Here is a 22,159-nt window from a genome sequence, read left to right as displayed (position 1 = left end):
CGCGTCGCGTCGTGGTGCTGCCGGTGCGGGCTTCGCTCCCCCGATGATGTCCTGAGCTCGCTCGTCGGCGGTGATGTAGAGGTCGGCTTCCCGGAACAGCTGCTCGGAGGTAGTCGGCGCCTTCTGCAATATGGCTCGGACGAAGGCCGAGTCGTTGGATCCTCTGTAGAAGTCTTCGATCACGGCCGCCTCCGTGACCTCGGGGATACGATTTCTCATGGTCTGGAACCTTTTGAGGTATGACCGGAGAGTTTCGTCCCCCGGCGCTTGATGGATTTGAGGTCCCATGGTTGCGCTGGTTTGTCGGAGAGGGACTGAAAGTTGGCGGTGAAGCGTCGACTGAAGTTGCTCCAGTCGTCGATGCAGTGTCGGGGTAGATGTCACAGCCATTGTAGCGCGTCTTGCCCGAGGACAATGGGTAAGTATGCGGTCATCACGTCCTCGGACGCCCCGGCAGCTCGAGCAGCGGTGGTGTAGACGGCCAACCAGCCTCCTGGATCCTGCTTAGGTTCATATTTGTCGACATTTGATACCTTGAAGTTAGGGGGCCATTGAATGGCCCTAAGGCGTGGAGTAAGAGCAGACACTCCACACGTGTCTTCTTGTCGTCGGGGATGATGTCTGTCCCGGGGAGGGGAGTAGTTGTTGTGGTTCCTCGACCGTCCCCGGGTAGTACCGCCAGTCGAGGCCGTTGCCGACTCAGTTCTGGTGGCCTGACTCCGAGCTGGGATGCCATGATCCCTGTCGTACTCCTCCCGGCGGCGGATCTCGTTCTCATGTCGTCGTTCACGCGAAGCATTGATGGAGCTTCACGCGTCCCGGCGGCTGTTGATGGCGTGTCGTAGGTCGTTCGGCGGGTGAGCGAGAGGTAGAAGATGGTTGGCTGCTTGGGTGAACAGTCGCCGATAGCCCTCGGCGTCGGGAGTCCGAGGGAGTCCATCAGCTATCCAAGCTAGTACCCCTCCGACTTCACTCGGCGTGTTCATAGCTCGGGCGAAGTCGGGATTCAGGTTGCGCCCGAAGAGTGGATTTTCCCGACGTTGCCTTGCCTCCTGCTCGGCTTGTTCCTGAGCTCGTCGGCGATCACGTCGTCGGGAGTTCCTTCGTTCTCTGAAGACGCGTTCCTCCAGAGTTTCTCCTATCTCTGAGACCTCGTCTCGTGAGACAGGCTGCTCTGGATCCCGCTCTCCGGCCTCGTGATGTCGCCGGATATTTCGGCGCTGGTTCCTCCGTCGACGGGATTCCCGCTGAGGTGGTTCTTCTCCGGGCGCGGTCGGCTCGTCGTCGGAGACGGGGGGGGCGACTCTACTCTCCCGATGAAAAGAATGTCGGGGTAGAATGGTGCGGCTGTCGTGGCGATCTTCTTTCCGTTCTCCTTTGAGGGCGGAGGCACGGAAAGAACAACTTGCTTCCTCCCGGTTTTGTTTGTTTCTTTCTTCCTTGCAATTTGTGTCCATTCTTTCGTCGGGGAAGTAGACAGTGGAGTTCTCCGGGTCAGCGGGCCCTCGACCCCTGGCTTGCTGAAGGCAATCTTTTTTCGGAGCGCTGGAGGTTGCGCTTTTTCCTTTCTTACTCTGATATTCTCGGAGTTTGTTGGAGGAGACTTCTTCCTTGGTGGATCTGCGATGCGATGTAGAGTTCCTTCTTCATCTGCTACGGATGAGATAGTTCCAAAGCAGAACACAGATCCGGGGCGGAGGGTGATCTTGCGGTGGAAGGTGACGGCCATTGAGCTAGCTTAGATCGGCGACACACCCCCTACCTGGCGCGCCAGCTGTCGGTGTTTTGGGTCCGACCGCACACCCGAGGTTGCCCTCAAGGTGTTTTTAGGAGTAGGACGGTGTCGCCGACTGTAGCTAAATGGTTCGTGCCGGATGCACGAGGAACAATGTACAGTGTTTACAGGTTCGGGTCGCTTTGAGATGCGTAACACCCTACGTCCTGGTGAATATGCTTTATGTGGTAGATTACAAGGGAGCTCTCTAAAGCTAGAACGTAGAGAGTTGGGGTGGATGGCTGAGTAGTGAGATCGATCATTCTGAAGGGGTGCCCCCTAGGCCTTATATATTCGACCGTGGGGCGATACATGCGGATATGATAACAATGCGCACCTAAGAGATAGTGAACTGATCGAGTCTATCTTCCTATAGTTCTGCCGACTTATCCTCGCCTGGTTCCATTGTACGGGGCTCCAGCGCGGGAAAGTCGGGTCTCTGTTGTGGTTGCTTGCTCAATGTTGTTGGGCCATCCAGGCTCGCGCCGATCCGGCCTTATGTCGATCTGCTTCACTGGTCGTTCTTCCCCAGGCCCGCGAAGGGATGACCTTACGATTTATTGGACCCTTGGGCCTTTCGTGAGGTCTTTTATCCTTCCAGTGGACCCAGGGGATATCTGTCCCCCACAGACCCGCAACTCAGAAGTAAGACTCTGTAAAGTTCAGTGGAGCAGAGAAGGAGAAGAGGAAGCGACCTGGGAGAGTAAGGACTCCTTGAGGAGAGAATACCCTTACCTTTTCTCAATCCCAGTCTGAATCTCGAGGGCGAGATTCCTTTAAGTGGGGTAGGTTTGTAACATCCCAAAATTTAACCCCAAGTTTGAAACCCTAATCTCCTACCCCCCCTTAATTGCTCCCTAGACTCCACCTCATAGGACATCTCATCATATGCATACACTATGATTATTAGAAGCACCTCACATAGAATATTTTTTTAGCACATAAGATTATTTAGCTAATTATTTGTTCAAAAGAAAAGGAGATAAAAGAAATAGAAATAGACATAAGAAATAGAAATAGAAAAAGAAAAAAGAAAAAAAATCCCCCCTCGGCTGTGTGCGCCACCATCCCCGTCGTGCCATCCCATCACCCCCCTGCCCGAGCCGTCCCGTCGTCGCCACTGTGCGCCACCATCCCCGTCGTGCCAAGCTCGCCAGTGCTCGCCACCTCTCGCCCCCTTCCCCACCCCGGGCGCCTATAAAAGGACCGCTAGAGCTCCCCCTTTCTCCACACCGGCCTCGACCACTCCATCTTCCCTTCCCTGAGCTCGATTGAGCCAGCGCCACCGCGCCCTTCCTTCGCTCTGAAGAGGAGGGATTCGATCCTCCGGAATTTGTAGCTCCGAAAGAAGGGCAGGAACCCAACCCCTCCGAAATAGATCTTTTGTGCTAGGAGAACTTCGACGAAGGCAAGTCCATTCTTCCCTTGATGCATAAATTACCTATTCTTTCTACCACTACCTAAGCCTGGATTAAGGGATGGGTCTTTTGCATTGTGAGCAGAGAGATAGCCCGCATTAACAAACATCTTTTGAGTACAAAATGTGGGATGAAAAAAGGGCAGTGTTTTTACTAAACGATGTTTTCAAAAAGTGTATGATGAAGGGTATTCACCCTCATCACCTTGTGAGTGGGATGATCAGGGACTCCCTGGTTTAAGGGAGGGCCTAAGGTGATGGCTTAACCGGGTTAGTTGTGAGCATAAGGATTGTCCTCTCATATAAGGACCGGTTTGTCATTCTTCACTACATGTACTCATGATAAGTACAACCACTCGAGACTGTATGGGCAGTCACTCAATCTGAACTCATATGGTCCAAACCCTAGGGTTATGAAGGCTGGGGAGCACCGAGAGGATAAGGAGGGGGAATGTTTTGTCCGGTTTGGACATGGCGGTGGCCTGACTCCTTCCGGTATAACCGTTAAGGTAAGGACGTGCGAGGAAAGAAAGAGATTCGACATTCGGATCTCACGACGGTGAGATCGCAGAAACCGGACTAGTGGGTAAAGTGTACCCCTCTGCGCATAGTTCAAACCTATTCGAATAGTCCGTGTCCACTCGAATGGACGAGTCTGGTGTGGTATGACAATTAGTGTTTTATAACCTCCGAGAACAAGGAAATGTGTGAGTGGGTGTGTTTTTGGAAATGAAAACGATGCCACGGGAGCGGGAAGCTCAGTGGTGGCTGAGTGTGAAAATGTGTTATTTCCTTCTTTGGGGAAAACCATCAAAGTATTGCCTTTCTCTTAAAAAGAAGAGTGACTTCAACTCCACCATATAAAGCATTTATTATATAGGTCCCTTTCTCTTTACGGGCGGGATGGGCTTGCAGAATACCTAGTGTATTCAACCAGATTTATTTATGTTTTTCAGCAGGTGAAGACTTCTTTTCTGCTATGCTTGATTAAGGGGGCTGTGTCTGCACCCAGTTCTGCCTGTGGCTTGGGCTAGTTTATCTTCTACTGCGCTTTGTATTTCTGGCTCTCTCTCTCTCTCTCGAGCCTGTACTCTGGTATTGTAATAACTTTTATTCGAACTCTGTACTATTTGAAGCAAGGAATGTGGTTACTAGCCTCTTGGGACTAGTAATTGTATCACACTTGAGTCCCAAAGGATCGAGACGCTTCAATTAATCACTAATAGCAACCAGGGGCCTAGATGCTTTCAACCACATCATGAGGCTGACCCATGGGACCCACCGCGCACTTCTACGAAGACATCAGTGAACGACACGCTATAGGGACCCGCATGGCTAGCAGACAGGACAATACGCCATATCGGGAGTACGGCTAGGCACGACCCTATAGATGACGTCGGGAATTCAACCTCAACCCGGGGCAGTAGAGCGACCCCTTACAAATAGCAAACAAGTCCCTGATGTAAAGTCTACCCTTGAACTATAAAAGGGTAGTACCTCATCCTTCTCAGGCACACACACAAGTTGTAAACACTGTTCCCAGGCAATACTGCGATCAACACTACACTAGACTAGGGCGCAGGCCTAAACGAGTATAACTCACCGTAAAAAACCCCCTCCCTTTGAATCCCGCTCTTCGATTCACCATTTAGAGTGAGTTTGGGCACTGAGATTATCACCCCTCCTTCCACCTATGCCCATCCTAAAATTCATGGTAGTAGAAGATGGTACCCATACTTCAAGGTACTTCCCATTCCATTTAGGATAAAATATTAACCATTTAATTGAAATCTATTAGTATTGTCTTTGTTTTAATCATTTTAACTTAAACATTTAGGATTGCGTTGGTGCCATGGATGGCACACATGTATTGGCTAGGGTTCCCAGTTCAATGAGAGCATCCTTCATGGGTAGAAAGCACACAACGACACAAAATGTTCTAGCAGCTGTTGATTTTTTATTTGAGATTTACCTATGTTCTTGCTGGCTGGGAAGGTTCAGCTCGTGATGCCTTGATTCTATTAGATGCATTGGAAAGATCTGATGGCCTCATTGTGCCACCAGGTAATTCCATAACCTGTTTGAATATGCTTTTAAATTACTTCACAACCAAACTAACTAGCATTCTTTGAACTAGGAAAATTTCATTTAGTTGTTGCTGGTTATGCTGTTAGACCTAGATTTCTACCTCCATACCGTAGCACAAGATATCATCTAAGAGAATTTGGTGGAGGAAATCATCCACTCAATCCAAGAGAACTCTTCAACCTAAGGCACTCTTCCCTTCGAGTAACAATTGAGAGGGCTTTCGGTGCCTTGAAGAATAGATTCAATATTCTATACAACAAGCCTTTTCATCCATATCTGACACAAGTTAAGCTTGTGTTAGCATGCACCTCCTTCACAACTGGATTCTTAGATATAAGTTGGATTCACATTTTCCTTCGAAAAACACTCGGGCTTCAAACATTGCCAATCTGGAAGGTGCCATTGATGCAGTTCATGATAACCAAACTTGGACCCAACAAAGAGATGCTATAGCAACTAAAATGTGGCAGCATAGGGGGTCTAACTAGGGCTGGGCAAAAAAATCCGTAACTCGAAACCCGAACCCGAAATACCCGAAACCCGAATTTTGTTCGGGAATTTCGGGTAGCAACTTGCAGAACCCGAATTTATTTCGGGTAATTCGGGTATCACAATCGGGTACCCGAAATACCCGAATTACCCGAACTTTCATGTGTCATGTACTCATGTCATGCTTAATTATTAATTTATACATCTATAATTATGTGTAAGTATGTATAACTTGTGATTGTAGATCGCTTGTGTTTTATATGTCCATGTATATCATTATTCAAACTATATTTTTATACTAATTTAATAGGGTGTATGTGTTTTTACGAAGCCAACACAACAGTTTGGGTAGTTCGGGAATACCCGAACCCAAACCCGAAATTCCGGGTGCCCGAATTTTCAGGTATTGTAAAATCCGTTGTAATTTCGGGTATCGGTTCTTAAAACCCGAAATTTTAAATACCCGAATTACCGATCCAAAATTTTCTGGTAACCCGAACGCCCACCCCTAGGTCTAATCGTGTGTAATTTCTTTGTGGTTTTATTATGAGAAAAAGTGTACTCTGTCATGATTGTTTTTGTTACTATCCTTACAATCTGAGAAAAATTGTACTCTGCAGTGATGTTTTTGTTATCAGCCTTATAATTTGAGAAAAATTGTACCCTTCATTAATATTTTTTGTATGATGTCTTGGAATTTAATTATTTTTATATGTTGAGAGAAATTCTGATTTGCAATGATGTTGTTTTACGTTCAGCTTTGAAACTTAATTATTTTTTATATGCTGAGAAAGTTGGTCCTATGCTATGATCCAATTTTATAAATGTCTTATCAGTTTTGCAATTATGTCTAAAACACCAGTATTTAAAAAATCCGGTGGCAATCCAATTGGGTCAAGCTTAAAAAATGACAACCAAACAATGCGTCATATGACTGAGATTCATTTTAAATAGGCAACCAAACATTTTGGGTTGGCTCTTGCTCATATGGGCCCTCCCACCGAACCAGACCCAGACTGAACCAATCGACCAAACATATCCTAAATAGCTAGGATTATAAATAAGCTGTGGAAGTTCTTTTAAGATTAATAAAACTTCCTTTAAAACAAAACACACTGAATATGGCATGGCATCTCATTCGACTCCATTTTAGGCCGCACACAAAAGCTTTCGGCAACCACAAATTAAATTAAATCAGGGCCTGTTTGGATCAGGAAACAGTTTGTTAACTAATTTTATCACTTAAGCTCTAAACAGACCGGCTAATAAATTTGCTAATTGTTAGTAAGAGAGCTACTAAACTGTTTGCTCATTCGCCATTTAACTTTACTAATAGATGCTAATATATTGTAAAAATATATTTATTACTAAGTCTCTAAACATATCCTGCTAATTTTTACAAGTTAATTATTAGTCACAGGTAAACAATAAGCGAGGAGTACCTATAAAAAAAAGTCAATTCCTTCCCTCCCCATGGCCCCACGTCAAAAAAGGAGCGGGCCGTACCAAGGCTGCAAGGCACCTACACACCTACTCCACGAACGAAACACACCTCTCCTCTTGCTGTCCTGCGGTCCACTTCTTCAACTAGTTATCCCAGGTTCTCAACTCCCAGTAGAAAACTTCACCTGCTGGCTGGCTGCCTGCCTGCCCACAGAAATTGCGCCCGGCCGCCCCCCATTCACCTTCAAAAAAGGAGCCAGGCTTCCCATCAACGAGGGTGTCGGCCATCTGAGCAGCTCCCCTGCCCCTCGCAGCGGCTACTCTACAGGTCTAGCGACTCTTTCGCCATCCATAGAGGGAGGAGGCGCGGCGGAGATGGTGGGCGGTGGCGGCGGCGGGCCGCTGCGGCGGGTGGGCAAGTACGAGGTGGGACGCACCATCGGGGAAGGCACCTTCGCCAAGGTCAAGTTCGCGCAGAACACCGAGACCGGGGAGAGCGTCGCCATGAAGGTGCTCGACCGCTCCTCCATCCTCAAGAACAAGATGGCCGAACAGGTGACCAAACTGGCCTCGTTTTTCTTCGCCCGTTGGGTTGGTACTTGGGATGTAGCAGGATCGAGAGCTGCTCCTGCTTCACCCCCAAATAATGTTGATGGATTGGGATGGATTGCTCTACCTTCATGTTGGGATTTTAATCCTTGCTATGCCATTTCTGTGGACGAATTTCTCCTCGCTTTCAAAAGGTGTCATCGATGCTTCGCGAACTGTTGTACCATGCCTGCTTCTGCTTCTTTCGCATCTTCTTCTAAACATTGATAGCTGTAGTACTTTGAGATGTACAGCTGCACAAGCTAGCTGTACTGGTAGATGCCTTAGGGTGACACAATTCTTATTTGCAGATTAAGAGAGAAATATCCATAATGAAGCTTGTCAGGCATCCCAATGTCGTTAGGCTACACGAGGCACGCTTATCTATCTCTTTCTTATAACCATTTTTTAACATCCTTCTTATCACTTGTCTTTTTTTTAATAAAAAGTATCGTGTCATCCATTGTGTTATGTGCAGGTTTTGGCAAGCCGGAAGAAGATATTTATAATTCTGGAGTTCATCACTGGCGGCGAGCTATTCGATAAAATTGTAGACTGCTTTGGTTAACTATTAACTGTTCTTTTTTCATTCTTAACTTCTCGATATAATCTAGGAAAATAAATATTAGTTCCATGCATTTGTTATTTAGATTATATGCCTGTCACATTCCATCTTGGATGTTCAATTGCCACCTTTGCTTTTATTGTAAGAGGGGAAATTCGTTGGACGTGGAAGAGACACACATTTCTCTCACTCCCTCAGAGCCTATATATTTAATTTATATGTGAAAAAAAGAGCATGTCACTATAGGTTCCTTATGTCCATCAATTGTGGATGGTATTTGTGGTTTTGATTCTAATTTCATTTGAACTTGTTACTGTTACTCCTACATGTATGTACCAGTCCAAGGAATTTAATTTGAAGACACACATAGTCTATTATACTTTATCTTACTAAGGTTTGGTTCAAACAATACCTTTACATGAAAAGAAAACTAATGACACTGAAACATACAAATTTCAGATTCGTCATGGGAGACTCAGTGAAGCAGATGCCCGCAGATACTTTCAGCAGCTTATTGATGGTGTTGATTTTTGTCACAAGAAAGGAGTCTACCATCGAGACTTAAAGGTGACCATTGGATAGAAAATAAGTATTAAGTATGCATTTCATGAATTTTGGGATCGTTAATCTCATTTTACATGCATGCAGCCTGAAAATCTCCTCCTTGATTCCCAAGGCAATCTTAAAATTTCAGACTTTGGACTGAGTGCATGGCCTGCTCAGGTGTGTAGCTTTGTGAAGCTTCATTATAGCTTATTCTTTTTGTTCCCTTCTTAGGATGCTTATCGGTCAACTGTAGGGATCTTTCCTTCTACGTACAACCTGTGGGACTCCGAACTATGTTGCCCCAGAGGTACACCTGAATCATACACTCAGTTCAGAATTACTAAATGTGCCACTGAAACAAAGTGGTGTTATAAGTTTATAACCTCTCCCTCTTAAGACATTAGTACTTATGGTGCTTGTATGTGGATACCAAATGCTAATAAGGGGAATAACCTTTAGTCCTTTAGTACCTTTTTGTTGTGTCATCTTAAAAAAGTTAATTATGCCACTTGAATAAGCATTTAATGTGCACGCAGGTGACAAAATGCCATTTTGCTTTGTGACGTGTCATGATTATTTAATGTATCGTATCAACTACAGGTAGGGAGTTTAAATGATGACCCACTGAAATAACGAAACCCATGCCTGTATCTGTTTACCGAACTGTCCAAATAAAGGAGATAAAAAATTTTCTGTTCTGTTAATGATTGTGTAGAGAACTTGTAGATTCACTAACTTATACTCAATACAAACATCTCTCTAGTGCAAAGTAGACTCTTTCAAATATGTATAACCAATAACTATCTATTCTTTTCATGATAAGTTCAGCTTCCCTTACATAACAAATATTGTGCTTACTGTGTTCACCTGTTCATTTCATCCACTGGACCAGGTTCTCAGTCATAAGGGATATAATGGCGCACTTGCTGATACATGGTCATGTGGAGTAATTTTATATGTATTGTTAGCAGGTTATCTTCCATTTGATGAAGTGGACCTGACTACCCTTTATGGAAAGGTTTGGTTCTTAACTACAAGCCAATAACTCTTTTGAGATTAGGTACTTAAAAAGAGAGGTATATGCATTATTTTATTAATGCTACAGAACCAATATTGGTTTGATACTCACTACTTATGAAATAGAGAAGGGGGAGGTAGTAGCGCAACTGCAACTTGGCATACATGAACTCACTTCTTACTTTACTTTGTAACTTGTGTCTTGTTTAAATTCAAAGGAAATAAGCATTGGCTCTTTAGAATAGATGTTTGTATATAAGAGTGCTTCTTATTTCCTTTTGCTTCTGAGCTGTATATATGTATTTGTTGCTTTCACCCTTTGTACTCAATTCACATATATTTACTGGTGGTTTTAACAAGAAATTTTATCTTAGATAATTGATTGTTCTTGTGGAATGAAATTTCTATATCTTGCTGCCTTCTTTTCTTAATGCAGATTGAGAGTGCAGAATATTCATTCCCAGCCTGGTTTTCAGGTGGTGCAAAATCACTGATTCGTAGAATTCTTGACCCAAATCCAGAGACAGTAAGTTAAGCTCGACAATATTTAGATGGAAGAAACTTGCTATGAGCTGTACCTTATCATAATATAAGGCATATTATTATGCTGTTAACTTTCCCCAGCGATTCTGCAGTGCTCTGATATATCCCTGCAGATACTAAGAACTTTGTTAAGACTATAATTGTGACATATTAGCATGATGCCATAAGGCCTGCTCAACAAGTACAAGCATAACTACTGTTTGCTATGTCATATGTTGCCAATTTTATTCAAGCTGGAAACTTATATGAGTTCTCATCATTAATGATATGAATTTGTGTACTTTGTAAAAGGCTAATATCCCAAACAGGAATACTAACCAAATTCTTGGATTTTTAATGTAATGTTCTTGGTCTGATCGGCATATACCAATGAGCGTATGTTTGGTTTCACCCAAACCGGAGGGGATTGAGGGGGATTGAATCCCTTTCTATTCAATTTTGACTAGGAAGGGATTTAATCCTCTCCAATCCCCCTCAATCCACTTCTAATCGAACAAGCCCTGAATGGGTGGAATTACAAGCTTGTTACTTGCTGGTTTCTTATCTTTGTAAATGAAATCGAATGAGCCGTCTAATGGAAGTCTTGCTCTTAATTTTTTTTTACGATAGTCCATGACATGAAGACTGACATACTGTGATTATAAATATGTAACCATGCGGGGGAATGTATACCCTATTATAGCAGAATTAGGACTTATATGGTCACTACAACATATATTTCTCAGTGATTTACATTGCTTCGGAAGGCTTTGTGGCACCAGGCATGATAAGTAGATGTACCATCTCCATTTGTAAGCAAATGACCTAGTTCATCAGGTCATCTTGACTTTGTTAATTCATATTGCTTGGTTGATTCCACTATGCTATTGTTTTTTTCCTGAATTTATTTACCGTAACTGATGGCGGAGGCACTTAAAAAGATGAATTTAAGTTAAATGGACATGAACGACCTTCTATATAATGTACAACTATACAGGGACATGAAATGTTTGATCGTTGCTACAATATGTGGTGTTTTGTTGATCAAATATGTTTCCTGACATGGAACAGCGAATCAGGATAGAAGAGATCAGAAGCGATGAATGGTTTCAGAAAAATTATGAACCTATCAAAGAAATAGAAAATGAGGAAGTCAATCTCGATGATGTCAATGCAGCTTTTGATGATCCTGAGGTATAGACCTTCTTGAATTCATTTGGTAGGAAAATGTTGCATTTAGATGTAGTAGGCAACACACTTAAATCTTCATCACTTGGTTCTAGTAAAAACATGACAAAATGTTCCATTTGTGAACCCTTCTCAATTTCTCATAAGAAAAAGCTGTGTGATTGTGGGTACTAAAAAAATTGTCCTTGTCACCAAAACAAAGCTCAGTAACACCTCAACTCCCTTGTCATCCTTGGTGCTTGGACCTTGTGAATTTATCGTAATAAGTGTGTGTTTGATGGAGTTTCTCAGACTTGGTTAGAGCCTTACTGCTCGCTAGGGAGGAGTTACTTTTGGGGGGTTTGGCCAGGCTAGAGGTATCTCCTACCATGCCTTTGTGCTGATGTAGTGTGTTTGATTTGGTTGGGTCGTCCGGTCGTTTCATGCTTTGTCATAGGTGAGTCGGATTTTAGTAGCATGGTTTTTGTGGTGTTGGTGTGTGCGTGTTTGTAAGGGCTCTTCCTTTTTTTCTTAATATAATGATACACTGCTCTCCTGCGTGTTTGAGGAAAAAGTATTTCCATACATCTATGTACACAATGAATAGTTCTCTACCCCTCATAGCAGCCAAATGGAACAGCCAGCCACTTCAAAAAAACAAAAAGATGCCATGTAGGGAAAAAGAAGTCCTCTATCTGAGCATGTATTGTGGTTGCCATCACCTTGTACATTTTTTATTTTATAGTTTTCTTTACAGACATTGTATTTTTGCCCAATTAGTTGTTTGCCATTGTCACTGAGGTGGGCCAAATGTGTCATTGGGACATTGATAGCAAGGGATTGCAAAACTTTGTAGTGGAAAATATTTGATTGTAATGTTCCCGTCTGCTTATCTCCCTTTTTTTGAGATTACATAGTACAATGCGGATGCTCACAACACACTCACAGTCACCCTTCAACCGGCAAATTCTTTAAATTGATGAAGTCGCTACAGGTGCCTTGCTATTGACGGGAATGTCGCCTACTACTCAAAGCACAACACCAATAAATCATTAATATTCACTTCCATGGGAAGTCGAAGGCGTCTCTCTCCCTCGACAGGAACATCGCCTACCACTGAAAGCACTGTGCCGATAAATCCTGTAATATTTGCTTCCACGGAAAGTCGAACATAGAACCTGAGGTGCTACTAAGTCAAGCGCCTCAGTCTCTTTCGCTTGCCAATGTCATTTCTTCCACTAGGCTATAGACCCTTTCGCTTGCCAATGTCTTCCTGACCTACATTAGGTACCTTACATTAGGCACCTTTTAGAACTAGCGATGTCATTTCTTCCCTTTGTTTTGTGTTGAAGAAATTACTAATAGAAATAGAAAGGTGGGGTGAGGGTGATAACTGACATTACTGATGAATTGGGCTCCATTGTTCTACTTTCTAAACCTATAATAAAGCAGTCTTTTGCGGTTAACTCTGGTGTACTTTATGTGTATTACTATAAATTTATTGTTTCTTTTTTTGCCAATTTGTTTTATATGATTTCAGGACGATAATGAGGATGCTTTCGAAGATGAAACAGGTCCTCTAACACTTAATGCATTCGACCTAATCATTCTTTCGCAAGGATTGAATCTTGCAGCGCTCTTTGACCGCAGACAGGTAGGATGTTAGTAGTTTTACGCTGATTAATGGTTTGACAGAAATAGTTTCAGTAATAAAATAGTTATAATTAAAACGTCCAGATATGTTTTGTTCTCTTACCATATGCATTTGTGCTGTGTAAACATGAAAATCTGGTAGGTTCTTGTTAGTAAAGTGAAAAGTGAAGACCTGACATAAGTTGAGATATATCTTCTGCATTCTGGTGTTATGGAGCTAGCACAAATTATAGTTTATTTCATATTAATGTTTAATTGTTGGTGGAAAAGTTGAACAATGATAGCTCATATTAGCAGTAGCATTTTTTTTGACGAACAAGCCCACCACTGCCTGTTTTTCATTAAGAGGGGAAGCAAGAAATATGTCTTCAGTAGTTCACTGTCTCATCATGTTACCTACCCAAATTTTTAAAAAAGATATTGATTGTCAAAGATTCAAAGTTTGATTGCATGTGTGTCCGAAAGGATTACTATTTCTGCCTGGGCGAGCAACTGGTATTAAGATAGTCTTGCACCTGAGGGTACCATCACTCTGACAGCATTTGTGTAACTCAGAGCATTCAAGAACTGGGTACTCACTTTTATGAACATTTTAAGCTGCTGATTCTATATATGCTATAGTTATTGCTGCAGACATTTTATGATACTATTTTTAGTTTTTTTCTTGTCAGACTTAATAATTGCTTGCCCTACTACAGGACTGTGACAAGCTTCAAAATAGATTCTTATCACGCAATCCAGCAAAGGTTATCTTGTCAAGCATGGAGGTTGTTGCGCAATCAATGGGATTTAAGACACACATTCGCAATTATAAGGTAAGATTTGCTTTCCCTTGACATGCAAATCTTTTTTTGGGAACAATTCATGCAAATGTTTTGGCATTAGATCTTGACAAGGAAGGCTATTGCCCATTATTTGGTCAGTTGTATTTTTGTTTTGATTTTTGCATATTGCAGGATGTTAGACTAAATTTGTGCACGCTCCATTTGTTTCCATGCAACACAATTTTATCAGGAGAATTTAATTTTGAGATTATCATGTTACAAATTATTTTTGGCAGCTAGTCAGTTGGTGCTACTGTGGGATTTTGTTTCCTTTTTTCACTATAATCGTTTTGCTATACTATTCAGATGAGGGTGGAAGGTCTAAATGCCGACAAGACTAGTCATCTCTCAGTTATGGTTGAAGTGAGTTTTGCCCTCTCTTTGTGCTCAAGTATATTTCTGGTGTGAACTTGTATACCTTACACCCATTTTTCTCATTTTTTTACGGTTTTAGGTTTTCGAAGTTGCTCCATCAATCTTCATGGTAGAACTACAAAGAGCAGCAGGAGATACTTCAGAGTATAACACGGTCAGAGCTTTTCTTTTGCACTTCTTACTCTTTTCATATGATTGCAACTGATATACTACCTAAAACTTTATGCAACCAGATACATCCAAAGGGACAAATTTACATTGGACAGTAATGCCTGTAATAGGGTGATGCTGATGCTTGCTGCACAGATTAACTTCTAATAAAATTGTAAAAGTACAAGTTGACCTGTTTAATTACTTTTGATCTGGGGTCATTCTCAGCTAACTCTGCAACTTTTCTCATGTCACAGTTCGTAAATAACTACTGCGGCAAATTAGATGATATCATCTGGAAATTTCCAACTGAGAAGGGAAAATCAAGGATACCCCGGTTATCAAAGTGAGAATTTGTCCTCAATATTCATCGTTTGTATTTTCCTCATACCTGTATCATTCATTTCTAATGTATCGTGATTTCTCCAATTGTTTCAGGTCTCATTCATAATCTAGTGCTGTGTGTTATCAATTACTATGGACTTAAGTGGATATATTTGCAGAGTGTATCGCAATTGGATTATGATATTCTAAGTGTAGCTCTTCGAGTAGTATATGTTTGTATATTCAGAGTCCCCATGTACAAAGAGGCCGTTTTAATTGAGGTTTCCGTACCTCGATTCCCTGTGCAAAGTTTTCATCGATGTTTTAGACTGCACATCTGTATATTTTGTCGAGAGCATCAGTTTCTTAGACACCACCTATGTATCATGTGTTTGTTGCCAACTAGTGTCATTTTTGTAAGATCTAACTTGTGATATACTTGGATTGAGTGGTATGGTTGAAAAGAGTGTGAAAGTCCATTAAAAATGTTAGTGAAAATACAAACTTACACAAAGTTGATAGAACACTTTTGAGTTAGCATATTTGTAGGTGGAAGAATTGTAGGAAAGATGGCCTTTGAGGGGCCCTTAAACCGAGCAGGACTAGTAGAAGCTGAGTTTGATGGCTAACCGTAGTGTGATTGGTCCAACACCTTTGGACCAAATAGCCTTGGATCAGAAGGTGTTTACTTCTTCATATTGATGTTTGTTCACACATAATTGATTAAATTTAGAAGCATATCAATATTAGCATAGATATAGCAAAGGCATAAATTAGATTCTAGTGGACTGATACACATATGAAAGCAAGATTGTGAGCGCTTTTAGCTGATTTAATGTCCAATAAGGAATCTAATCTTCACATAGGCAGAATATGATAGTTTAGAAGGAATACCAATTGATGAGAGCTATTATTGATTAAGGAGATGAGTTCTCATACCTTTGTTTTTATCTTTCTTCCTTTAGGTGAAGAGCAACCTTCAGGCTTGTGTCTTTTAATAAATTGATCATGCACTCACTCTCTTGTAGATTTTCATAAATATGCTCAAGAGAGATGTCATTAGTAACACAAGCACTAGTTTCCTTTTTAGTAAACATTTTAGAGAAGGAATGATAGGTAGATTACTAAAACATGAAAACTTCATAACATGAACTAGATTATCCCATAGATGATGTTATGCTTAGTTTTAACTTATAAGACAAGCATAGTTAATCTCTCAAGATCATGGGAACAAATCTAATTCATAACATGGAGAGCGATTAATAAAGAAGAATTATGTCCAATTTAAGCAAGAAGAAATACATCATAAATCAATGGATTGATTTTTCTTTTTTATGTTAAATTACACATTTCCATAGAGAAACTCATTCTCTAAATGTGAGACTACTTAAGTCACTTAGTCAAAAGCATTAATCTCACGGTTCTAGTCATAAAGAGAGATTCCCTTTATAAGAGTTCTAAGGATTTGAATTCTTTATATGACACCTTATTCTTTTAAGAACTTGGAATATTTCTCTATGTCTAGAACATGGCAATAAAGGATGTTTAATGTAAAAGATACCATGAGGTACTTACAACAATTTAAAGCATGTATATTGCCATAATATAGAAATGATGAAAATGCAATCTACCATTTGAGAGGAACTTTCTTCAAAGAATGGTGACACCATTTAACAACATTTTTAAGTGCTTCCTTTTTCTGTGTGACTACACAAGACACAAGAGAAATGATAATTGAAGATACTTGCACTTAAAGACATAAGTGTTACCATCCTTTGGCTTTCCTTTATGTTGTAGGATTTGATTTTCCACACAAGATAATCCTTTATTCCCTACAACATCAATATCTTGTTCGAGATGATATGAGTTTTAGATATAATAATCCAAAATAACTTTGGGTCAATCTTAGAGATATAGAACATTGTAAGATTGATAGCTTGAGTTAATAAGAATTGAATTAACCTACTCAAGCACTTCTAAAGCTTCATATAATCTCCTTTCCCCTGCAAAGCTTGTCATGCATATTTTGGTCCTCATCTCTTGATGGGTCCATCAAGGTTAGTCAATAAAGATCTAGGAACCCAAATGTCCTTTGTGCTAACGCTTGGTAAACTCATTACCTTTCTAGCACAAGTTGTAATTTTGGGTTGCCTAGTTACATATGAATCAATTGACAAGCTAGGAGCGGGATAGTTACCAATGGGACAATCCTCGCATAAATGTCCCTTCTTTCGGCATATGTAGAAGAGGCGATCTTCATGTTTTGAAGATTTCTTCTTTCCTTGTTTCTTGCTTGCTACATGGTTAGTAAATATTTTCTTTTCTAAGACTATGTCTTTTGTTTTACATAGGGACATGACTTAACTGAATGTCCCTTCTCAAAGCATCTAAAACAATGTTTATCATCCTTGTTAATAATCAAGCCATTTTCTTTAATATAGGGACATGACCTAATCAAGTGCCCTTTTTCAAAGCATTCACTACACTTCTTACTTTTCTTAGTGTGAAGTGTGGCTTGATCATTACCTTGGATGTTACCTTGCATGGAGGCATGGTTGAGGCTTTTTGCAGAGGTATTGATTTTCTTCTTTTGTTCCTTCCTCTTGACATTCCTCAAGTCCTTGACATTTTCTTCAAGGGATTTTGTGCATGCCACGGTTGTTCCCGTCTTAAGCTTCTTCACCATGTAATCACGGTTATCTTGAGAAGGTTGAGCAGCGCATTTCCCTTTTAGTTGTGTCAAGCTCGTTCTTAGCCTCTTATTTTCTTCCTTGAGCTCTTGACATGTATCATCTTAGTGATATAGCTCTTATCATGTGTTTGTTGCCATCTAGTGTCATTTTGTAAGATCTAACTTGTGATATACTTGGATTGAGTGGTATGGTTGAAAAGAGTGAAAGTCCTTTAAAAATCTTAGTGAAAAATACAAACTTACACAAAATTGATAGAACACTTTTGAGTTAGCATATTTGTAGAAGGTGGAAGAATTGTAGAAAAGATGGCCTTTGATGGGCCTTTTAACCGAGCAGGACTAGTAGAAGCTGAGTTTGATGGCTAACCGTAGTGTGATTGGTTCAACACCATTGGACCAAATACCATTGGACAAGAAGGTCCCACTTGATAAAGTAAGGGGTGTGCCTCTAAGTGAGTCATTGGACTTAGGATGTTGGTTTGATGGGGGCGTTGAACCAGTTTGATGCTCATTGTCGTTGGAAGCTCTTGTGGAGATCTTTGTAAGATGTCAGACCATGGTGTGTGATGGTCCGACGACCATTGGACGCTAACGGCTACAATCAAACGACTAGTTACATGTGGTATTTATTCGAGGGGCCTTTCGTCTGACGATAGGGAATGGACCGTTGGTGCAGTTTTGCTGGCCTAGATTCCAATGGATACTTAGCCCTTTGGGCTATAAATATAAGGGTTAGTCGACCATGGCTCTCAGAGATGTGTTGACCAAATGTGGTGATTAGCTTCACGCCTCTACTCACATGTGATTGATAGAGATCACATTCAATCGTGTGAGAATGATTTCTAGTGTGTTGCATTGAGAGATTGTATCTAGTGGCACTAGGTGATAAGTTGCAAGCCGGTGGTGCTAGTTACTCTTGGAGGTTGCTACCTCTTAGGCAACTTAAATGTTGGCTCCATGAAAGTTGTGTGTGGCAGCTGAGAAGGCTTTATAAGGACTGTCATGCTCACACCACCAAAGATGTAAAGAGCAATATAAGTTGAGCAAGGTGTGAATAATGCTAAGTTATCGAACTGATCAAGTGCTAGAGCTTGGTGTTGGCGCCGATCCGGGTGTTAATCACTGCGATGAGAACCAGTGACGGTGCTCTCTACGGAGGTGGGGATGGTCCGCAGCCAGGGGCCGGACGATCTGTGACCTGGCGCAGGGGCTGGTGTTCCTGCGTGACAAGTCGGACGGTCCGCGCTTGGTGGTCGGACAGTCCGCACGTACGCAGGGACGACGGAGTTCGCCGACAGCGTCTGAATCTCGCTCCCGGGAGGGACCCCATTGGAGAGGAGAGATCCTAGGCTTTGTCTTGGGATCGGTAGGCCACCCAAGATGTCTCTAATCGACGTAGAGCCAGAGAGGTGAAAATTTAGAGACAATAATCTAATTTACTATCTACTCCTAGGGCAAAAGGTAAAAAAACTAGATGTATATTGATTGATTGATCGATTATGGTGTTCCAATCGGCCGTAGCCCTTTATATATATAGAGGGGGGAGGTCTGGACCCATTGCAAACTGATTCCCGAGTTAATCCCGCAGATTTAGCTAACAAATCCCGCAAGAAACTCGAAATTCTAATTGATTCCGCACGCGGGCGGACCGTCCGCGCCACCACCGTGGATCTTCTGCTCGGTCAATTTGTTGCTCAACATATGCCCCTGCCTTTTGGCAGAGTTGAGCGAGCCAAAAGCACTAACAAAGGCTGAAAACTAACTCGATATGATCACATCGGTTTTGTTAGGCATCTTGCCACATACTAGGATGGTACTGCTTGAGTAAACACTCGTTTAACGCCTTGGGCAAGTATTTGCCTTGTAGTGTTTGCAACAAGTAGGTGTTACCGGATATCACCTGCGTGACCTTGTAAAGGCCTTCCCAGCTTGGCGACCACTTCCCAAACTTCCGATCTGTGCTTCTTAGAGGCAAGATGGTCTTCCATACCAGGTCCCCTACCTAGAATGATTTAGCCTTGACCTTCTTGTTGTAAGCTTTGGCGACCATGATATTGTTCTTTTCTATTTTCCTAAAGCTGTCACTCTCTTGTCGGTCACTTCATCAATATTGTTCATCATTGAATTATAATAATCACCGACAGTTAGATCAATTTACCTAGCGAACCTGACAACATTTAAACTTATCTCTACAGGCAACATTGCTTCCTACCCATAGACAAGCTCAAACGGAGATACTTTAGTAGCATGGTATTTAGATATTCTATGAGCCCATAAAGCTTCGGACAAAATCTTATGCCAATGCTTAGGATGATCATATATCTTCTTTTTTATCAAGCTAATCAATGTCCTAATACTAGACTTGACCTGTCCATTGGCCTGAGCATAATATGGAGATGAATTGAGCAATTTAATTCTATATAATTCAGCAAACTCATGTACCTCCTTTGACATAAAAGAAGCCCTCTAGTCTATGGTCAAAGTCTGGAGAATGCTGAATCTATGAATAATATGCTCAGTTATGAACTTAATTACCTCCCTGTGTGTCATGTTCTTTAGAGCAACGACTTCAGTCCATTTTGTAAAATAGTTTGTGGCAACTAACACGAACCGATGCCCTTTTGATGATGAAGGATGAATCTCTCCTATAAAGTCTAATCCCCATCCTCTAAAAGGCCAAGGTTTAATGATAGGATGTAATTCGGTTGCAGGGACTAATTGTAAGTCGTCGAATTTCTGACATACTTGACATCTTTTGTAGCACTTGAAACAATCAGCTATCATGTTAGGCCAATGAATCCAGATCTTCGCAATAATCACTTCATCTTTGGATCCAATTGACGGGTACCACAAATCCCCTCATGTACTTCGGCCATGGCTAATATAGCATCACTTGGGTCCAAGCATTTAAGCAGGACGTCGTTGACCGTTTGGCGGTAGAGTTCATCACTCATTAAAACATACTTGAAAGTTGTATGTAGAACGTTCCTATCCGTCCTAACATTGGGATTTCGTAGGTAATTAATTATCGGTGTCCTCCAATCAATTGCAACGACTTCGTTATCAGTTGAATCAATCAGGAGAACTTTCCTGGCAACGCCGGACGATCCGAATCCCATACCCGAACGGTTTGAACCTACGGTGGACGGTTCGTGCTAGCAGCCTGGACGGTCTGCGACCTAGAAATCTGAAGCGGCACTGGTTATCAGATTTTCGGTGTTGTAAATTTTCCCTCACTTTATTCGATAACTTGATGCATCATGTGCCAAATTGTTAGCTCTGCAGTTCTCAACCCTAGATATATGCTGAATGTTGAATTAGTCAAAAGAATGAATTATGTTCCAACATTTTTCAAGGTAGTTATTTAGAGTACTATCTAAGCATTGATACTCTTTTAATATCTGCTAGACAACCAGCTAAGAATTATCAAATGCGTTCACATGTTTTACTCCAATATAATTTAGAAGCTCCAAGCCAAATAGGAGGGCCTCATATTCAGCTTGGTTGTTAGTGCAATAAGTTTTTAATAGGCTAGAGAAGTCGAAGTAGGCGTTACTTGGCGAAACAAGCACGATGTCGATTCCTTGTCCTTCATTGCAAACCGATCCATCAAAATACAAAGTCTAGGGAGTAACAACGAGATATGATATGTCTAGTTTACGAGTATCATCAATCTGATATTCTACAATAAAATCTGCTATGACCTCGCATTTCATAGGCTTTAATGGTTCATAGGCCAAGTCATATTCTATAAGTGCGTAAGACCATTTACCAATTCTTTCACTCATGATCGGGTTTTGCAACATGTATTTGATCACATCGGTTTGACCAGAAATGGTGCAATGACTAGATAATAAATACCACCTACACTTGGTGCATGCATAAGCATAACTTCTCGATGAAAGTGTACCTCGTTTCAGCATCTACAAGCCTTTGACTTAGGTAGGTTATCACGTGCTCCTTTCCTTTGGTCTCTTGTGTCAGAACAACTCCAATAACTCTAGCTTCGGCTGCATTATATAACCTGAACGACACTCCTGCTTGTGGCGCTTTTAACACGCGAGCCGAAGACAAATATTTTTCTAATAAGATCAAATGCTTCCTGTTGTTCTGCCCCAGGTGAATTTGGCATAATTTTAAGCCGAAGGATATGAGTGAAGGCATCAATCTTCTCGATTAGGTTAGAAATAAACATTTGTAAATAATTTACCTTACCGAGGAACTTCTGCATTTCAAGCTTACAGGTCAGAGGTCCCACATTCCGAATGGATTTAATTCGATCAGGGTCTATCTCTATACCATGTTCATGGATGAAAAATCCTAAGAACTTACCAGCCGACACTCCAAAAGCATATTTGTGCGGGTTCATCTTTAGACCGTACCAACATATTTTATCAAAGGCTTTGCACAAATCAGCTATATGAGAACTAAACTCAACCGATTTGACTATAATATCATCGATGTAAACTTCCACAGTGTTTCCCAATATCTCGTGAAAGATCAAATTCATAGCCCTATGATAAGT

The 22,159-nt window shown here is 41.6% G+C and overlaps 1 protein-coding gene across 7 annotated transcripts; it reads left to right on the top strand.

Annotated features, from left to right (window-relative positions):
- The first annotated feature begins 7,293 nt into the window (after positions 1-7,293).
- LOC100193471 (uncharacterized) lies at positions 7,294-15,416 on the top strand. Of its 7 annotated transcripts, XR_002265961.3 has the most exons (16): positions 7,333-7,766; positions 8,111-8,173; positions 8,278-8,349; positions 8,824-8,931; positions 9,013-9,087; positions 9,164-9,217; positions 9,803-9,928; positions 10,364-10,453; positions 11,521-11,643; positions 13,157-13,270; positions 13,968-14,084; positions 14,400-14,456; positions 14,548-14,622; positions 14,702-14,793; positions 14,876-14,964; positions 15,057-15,416. XR_002265961.3 is itself a non-coding variant. In XM_020546177.3 (15 exons), exons 1-15 carry the CDS (start codon positions 7,587-7,589, stop codon positions 15,067-15,069), a joined length of 1,356 nt encoding a protein of 451 aa, XP_020401766.1. In that variant the 5' UTR covers positions 7,294-7,586; the 3' UTR covers positions 15,070-15,416. The 7 variants fall into 7 exon arrangements, 5 of the variants coding, with proteins under 5 accessions (XP_020401766.1, XP_020401767.1, XP_020401768.1 ...); XM_020546177.3 differs by lacking the exon at positions 14,702-14,793 and having other exon boundaries at positions 7,294-7,766; XM_020546178.3 differs by lacking the exons at positions 11,521-11,643; positions 14,702-14,793 and having other exon boundaries at positions 7,336-7,766.
- Positions 15,417-22,159: the final 6,743 nt, after the last annotated feature.

The sequence above is a fragment of the Zea mays genome, chromosome 3 (genome assembly GCF_902167145.1).
Source record: "Zea mays cultivar B73 chromosome 3, Zm-B73-REFERENCE-NAM-5.0, whole genome shotgun sequence".
Taxonomy (NCBI): domain Eukaryota; kingdom Viridiplantae; phylum Streptophyta; class Magnoliopsida; order Poales; family Poaceae; genus Zea; species Zea mays.
The sequence above is the reverse complement of the archived record's forward strand: the minus strand, read 5'-3'. Positions and strand labels throughout refer to the sequence as shown.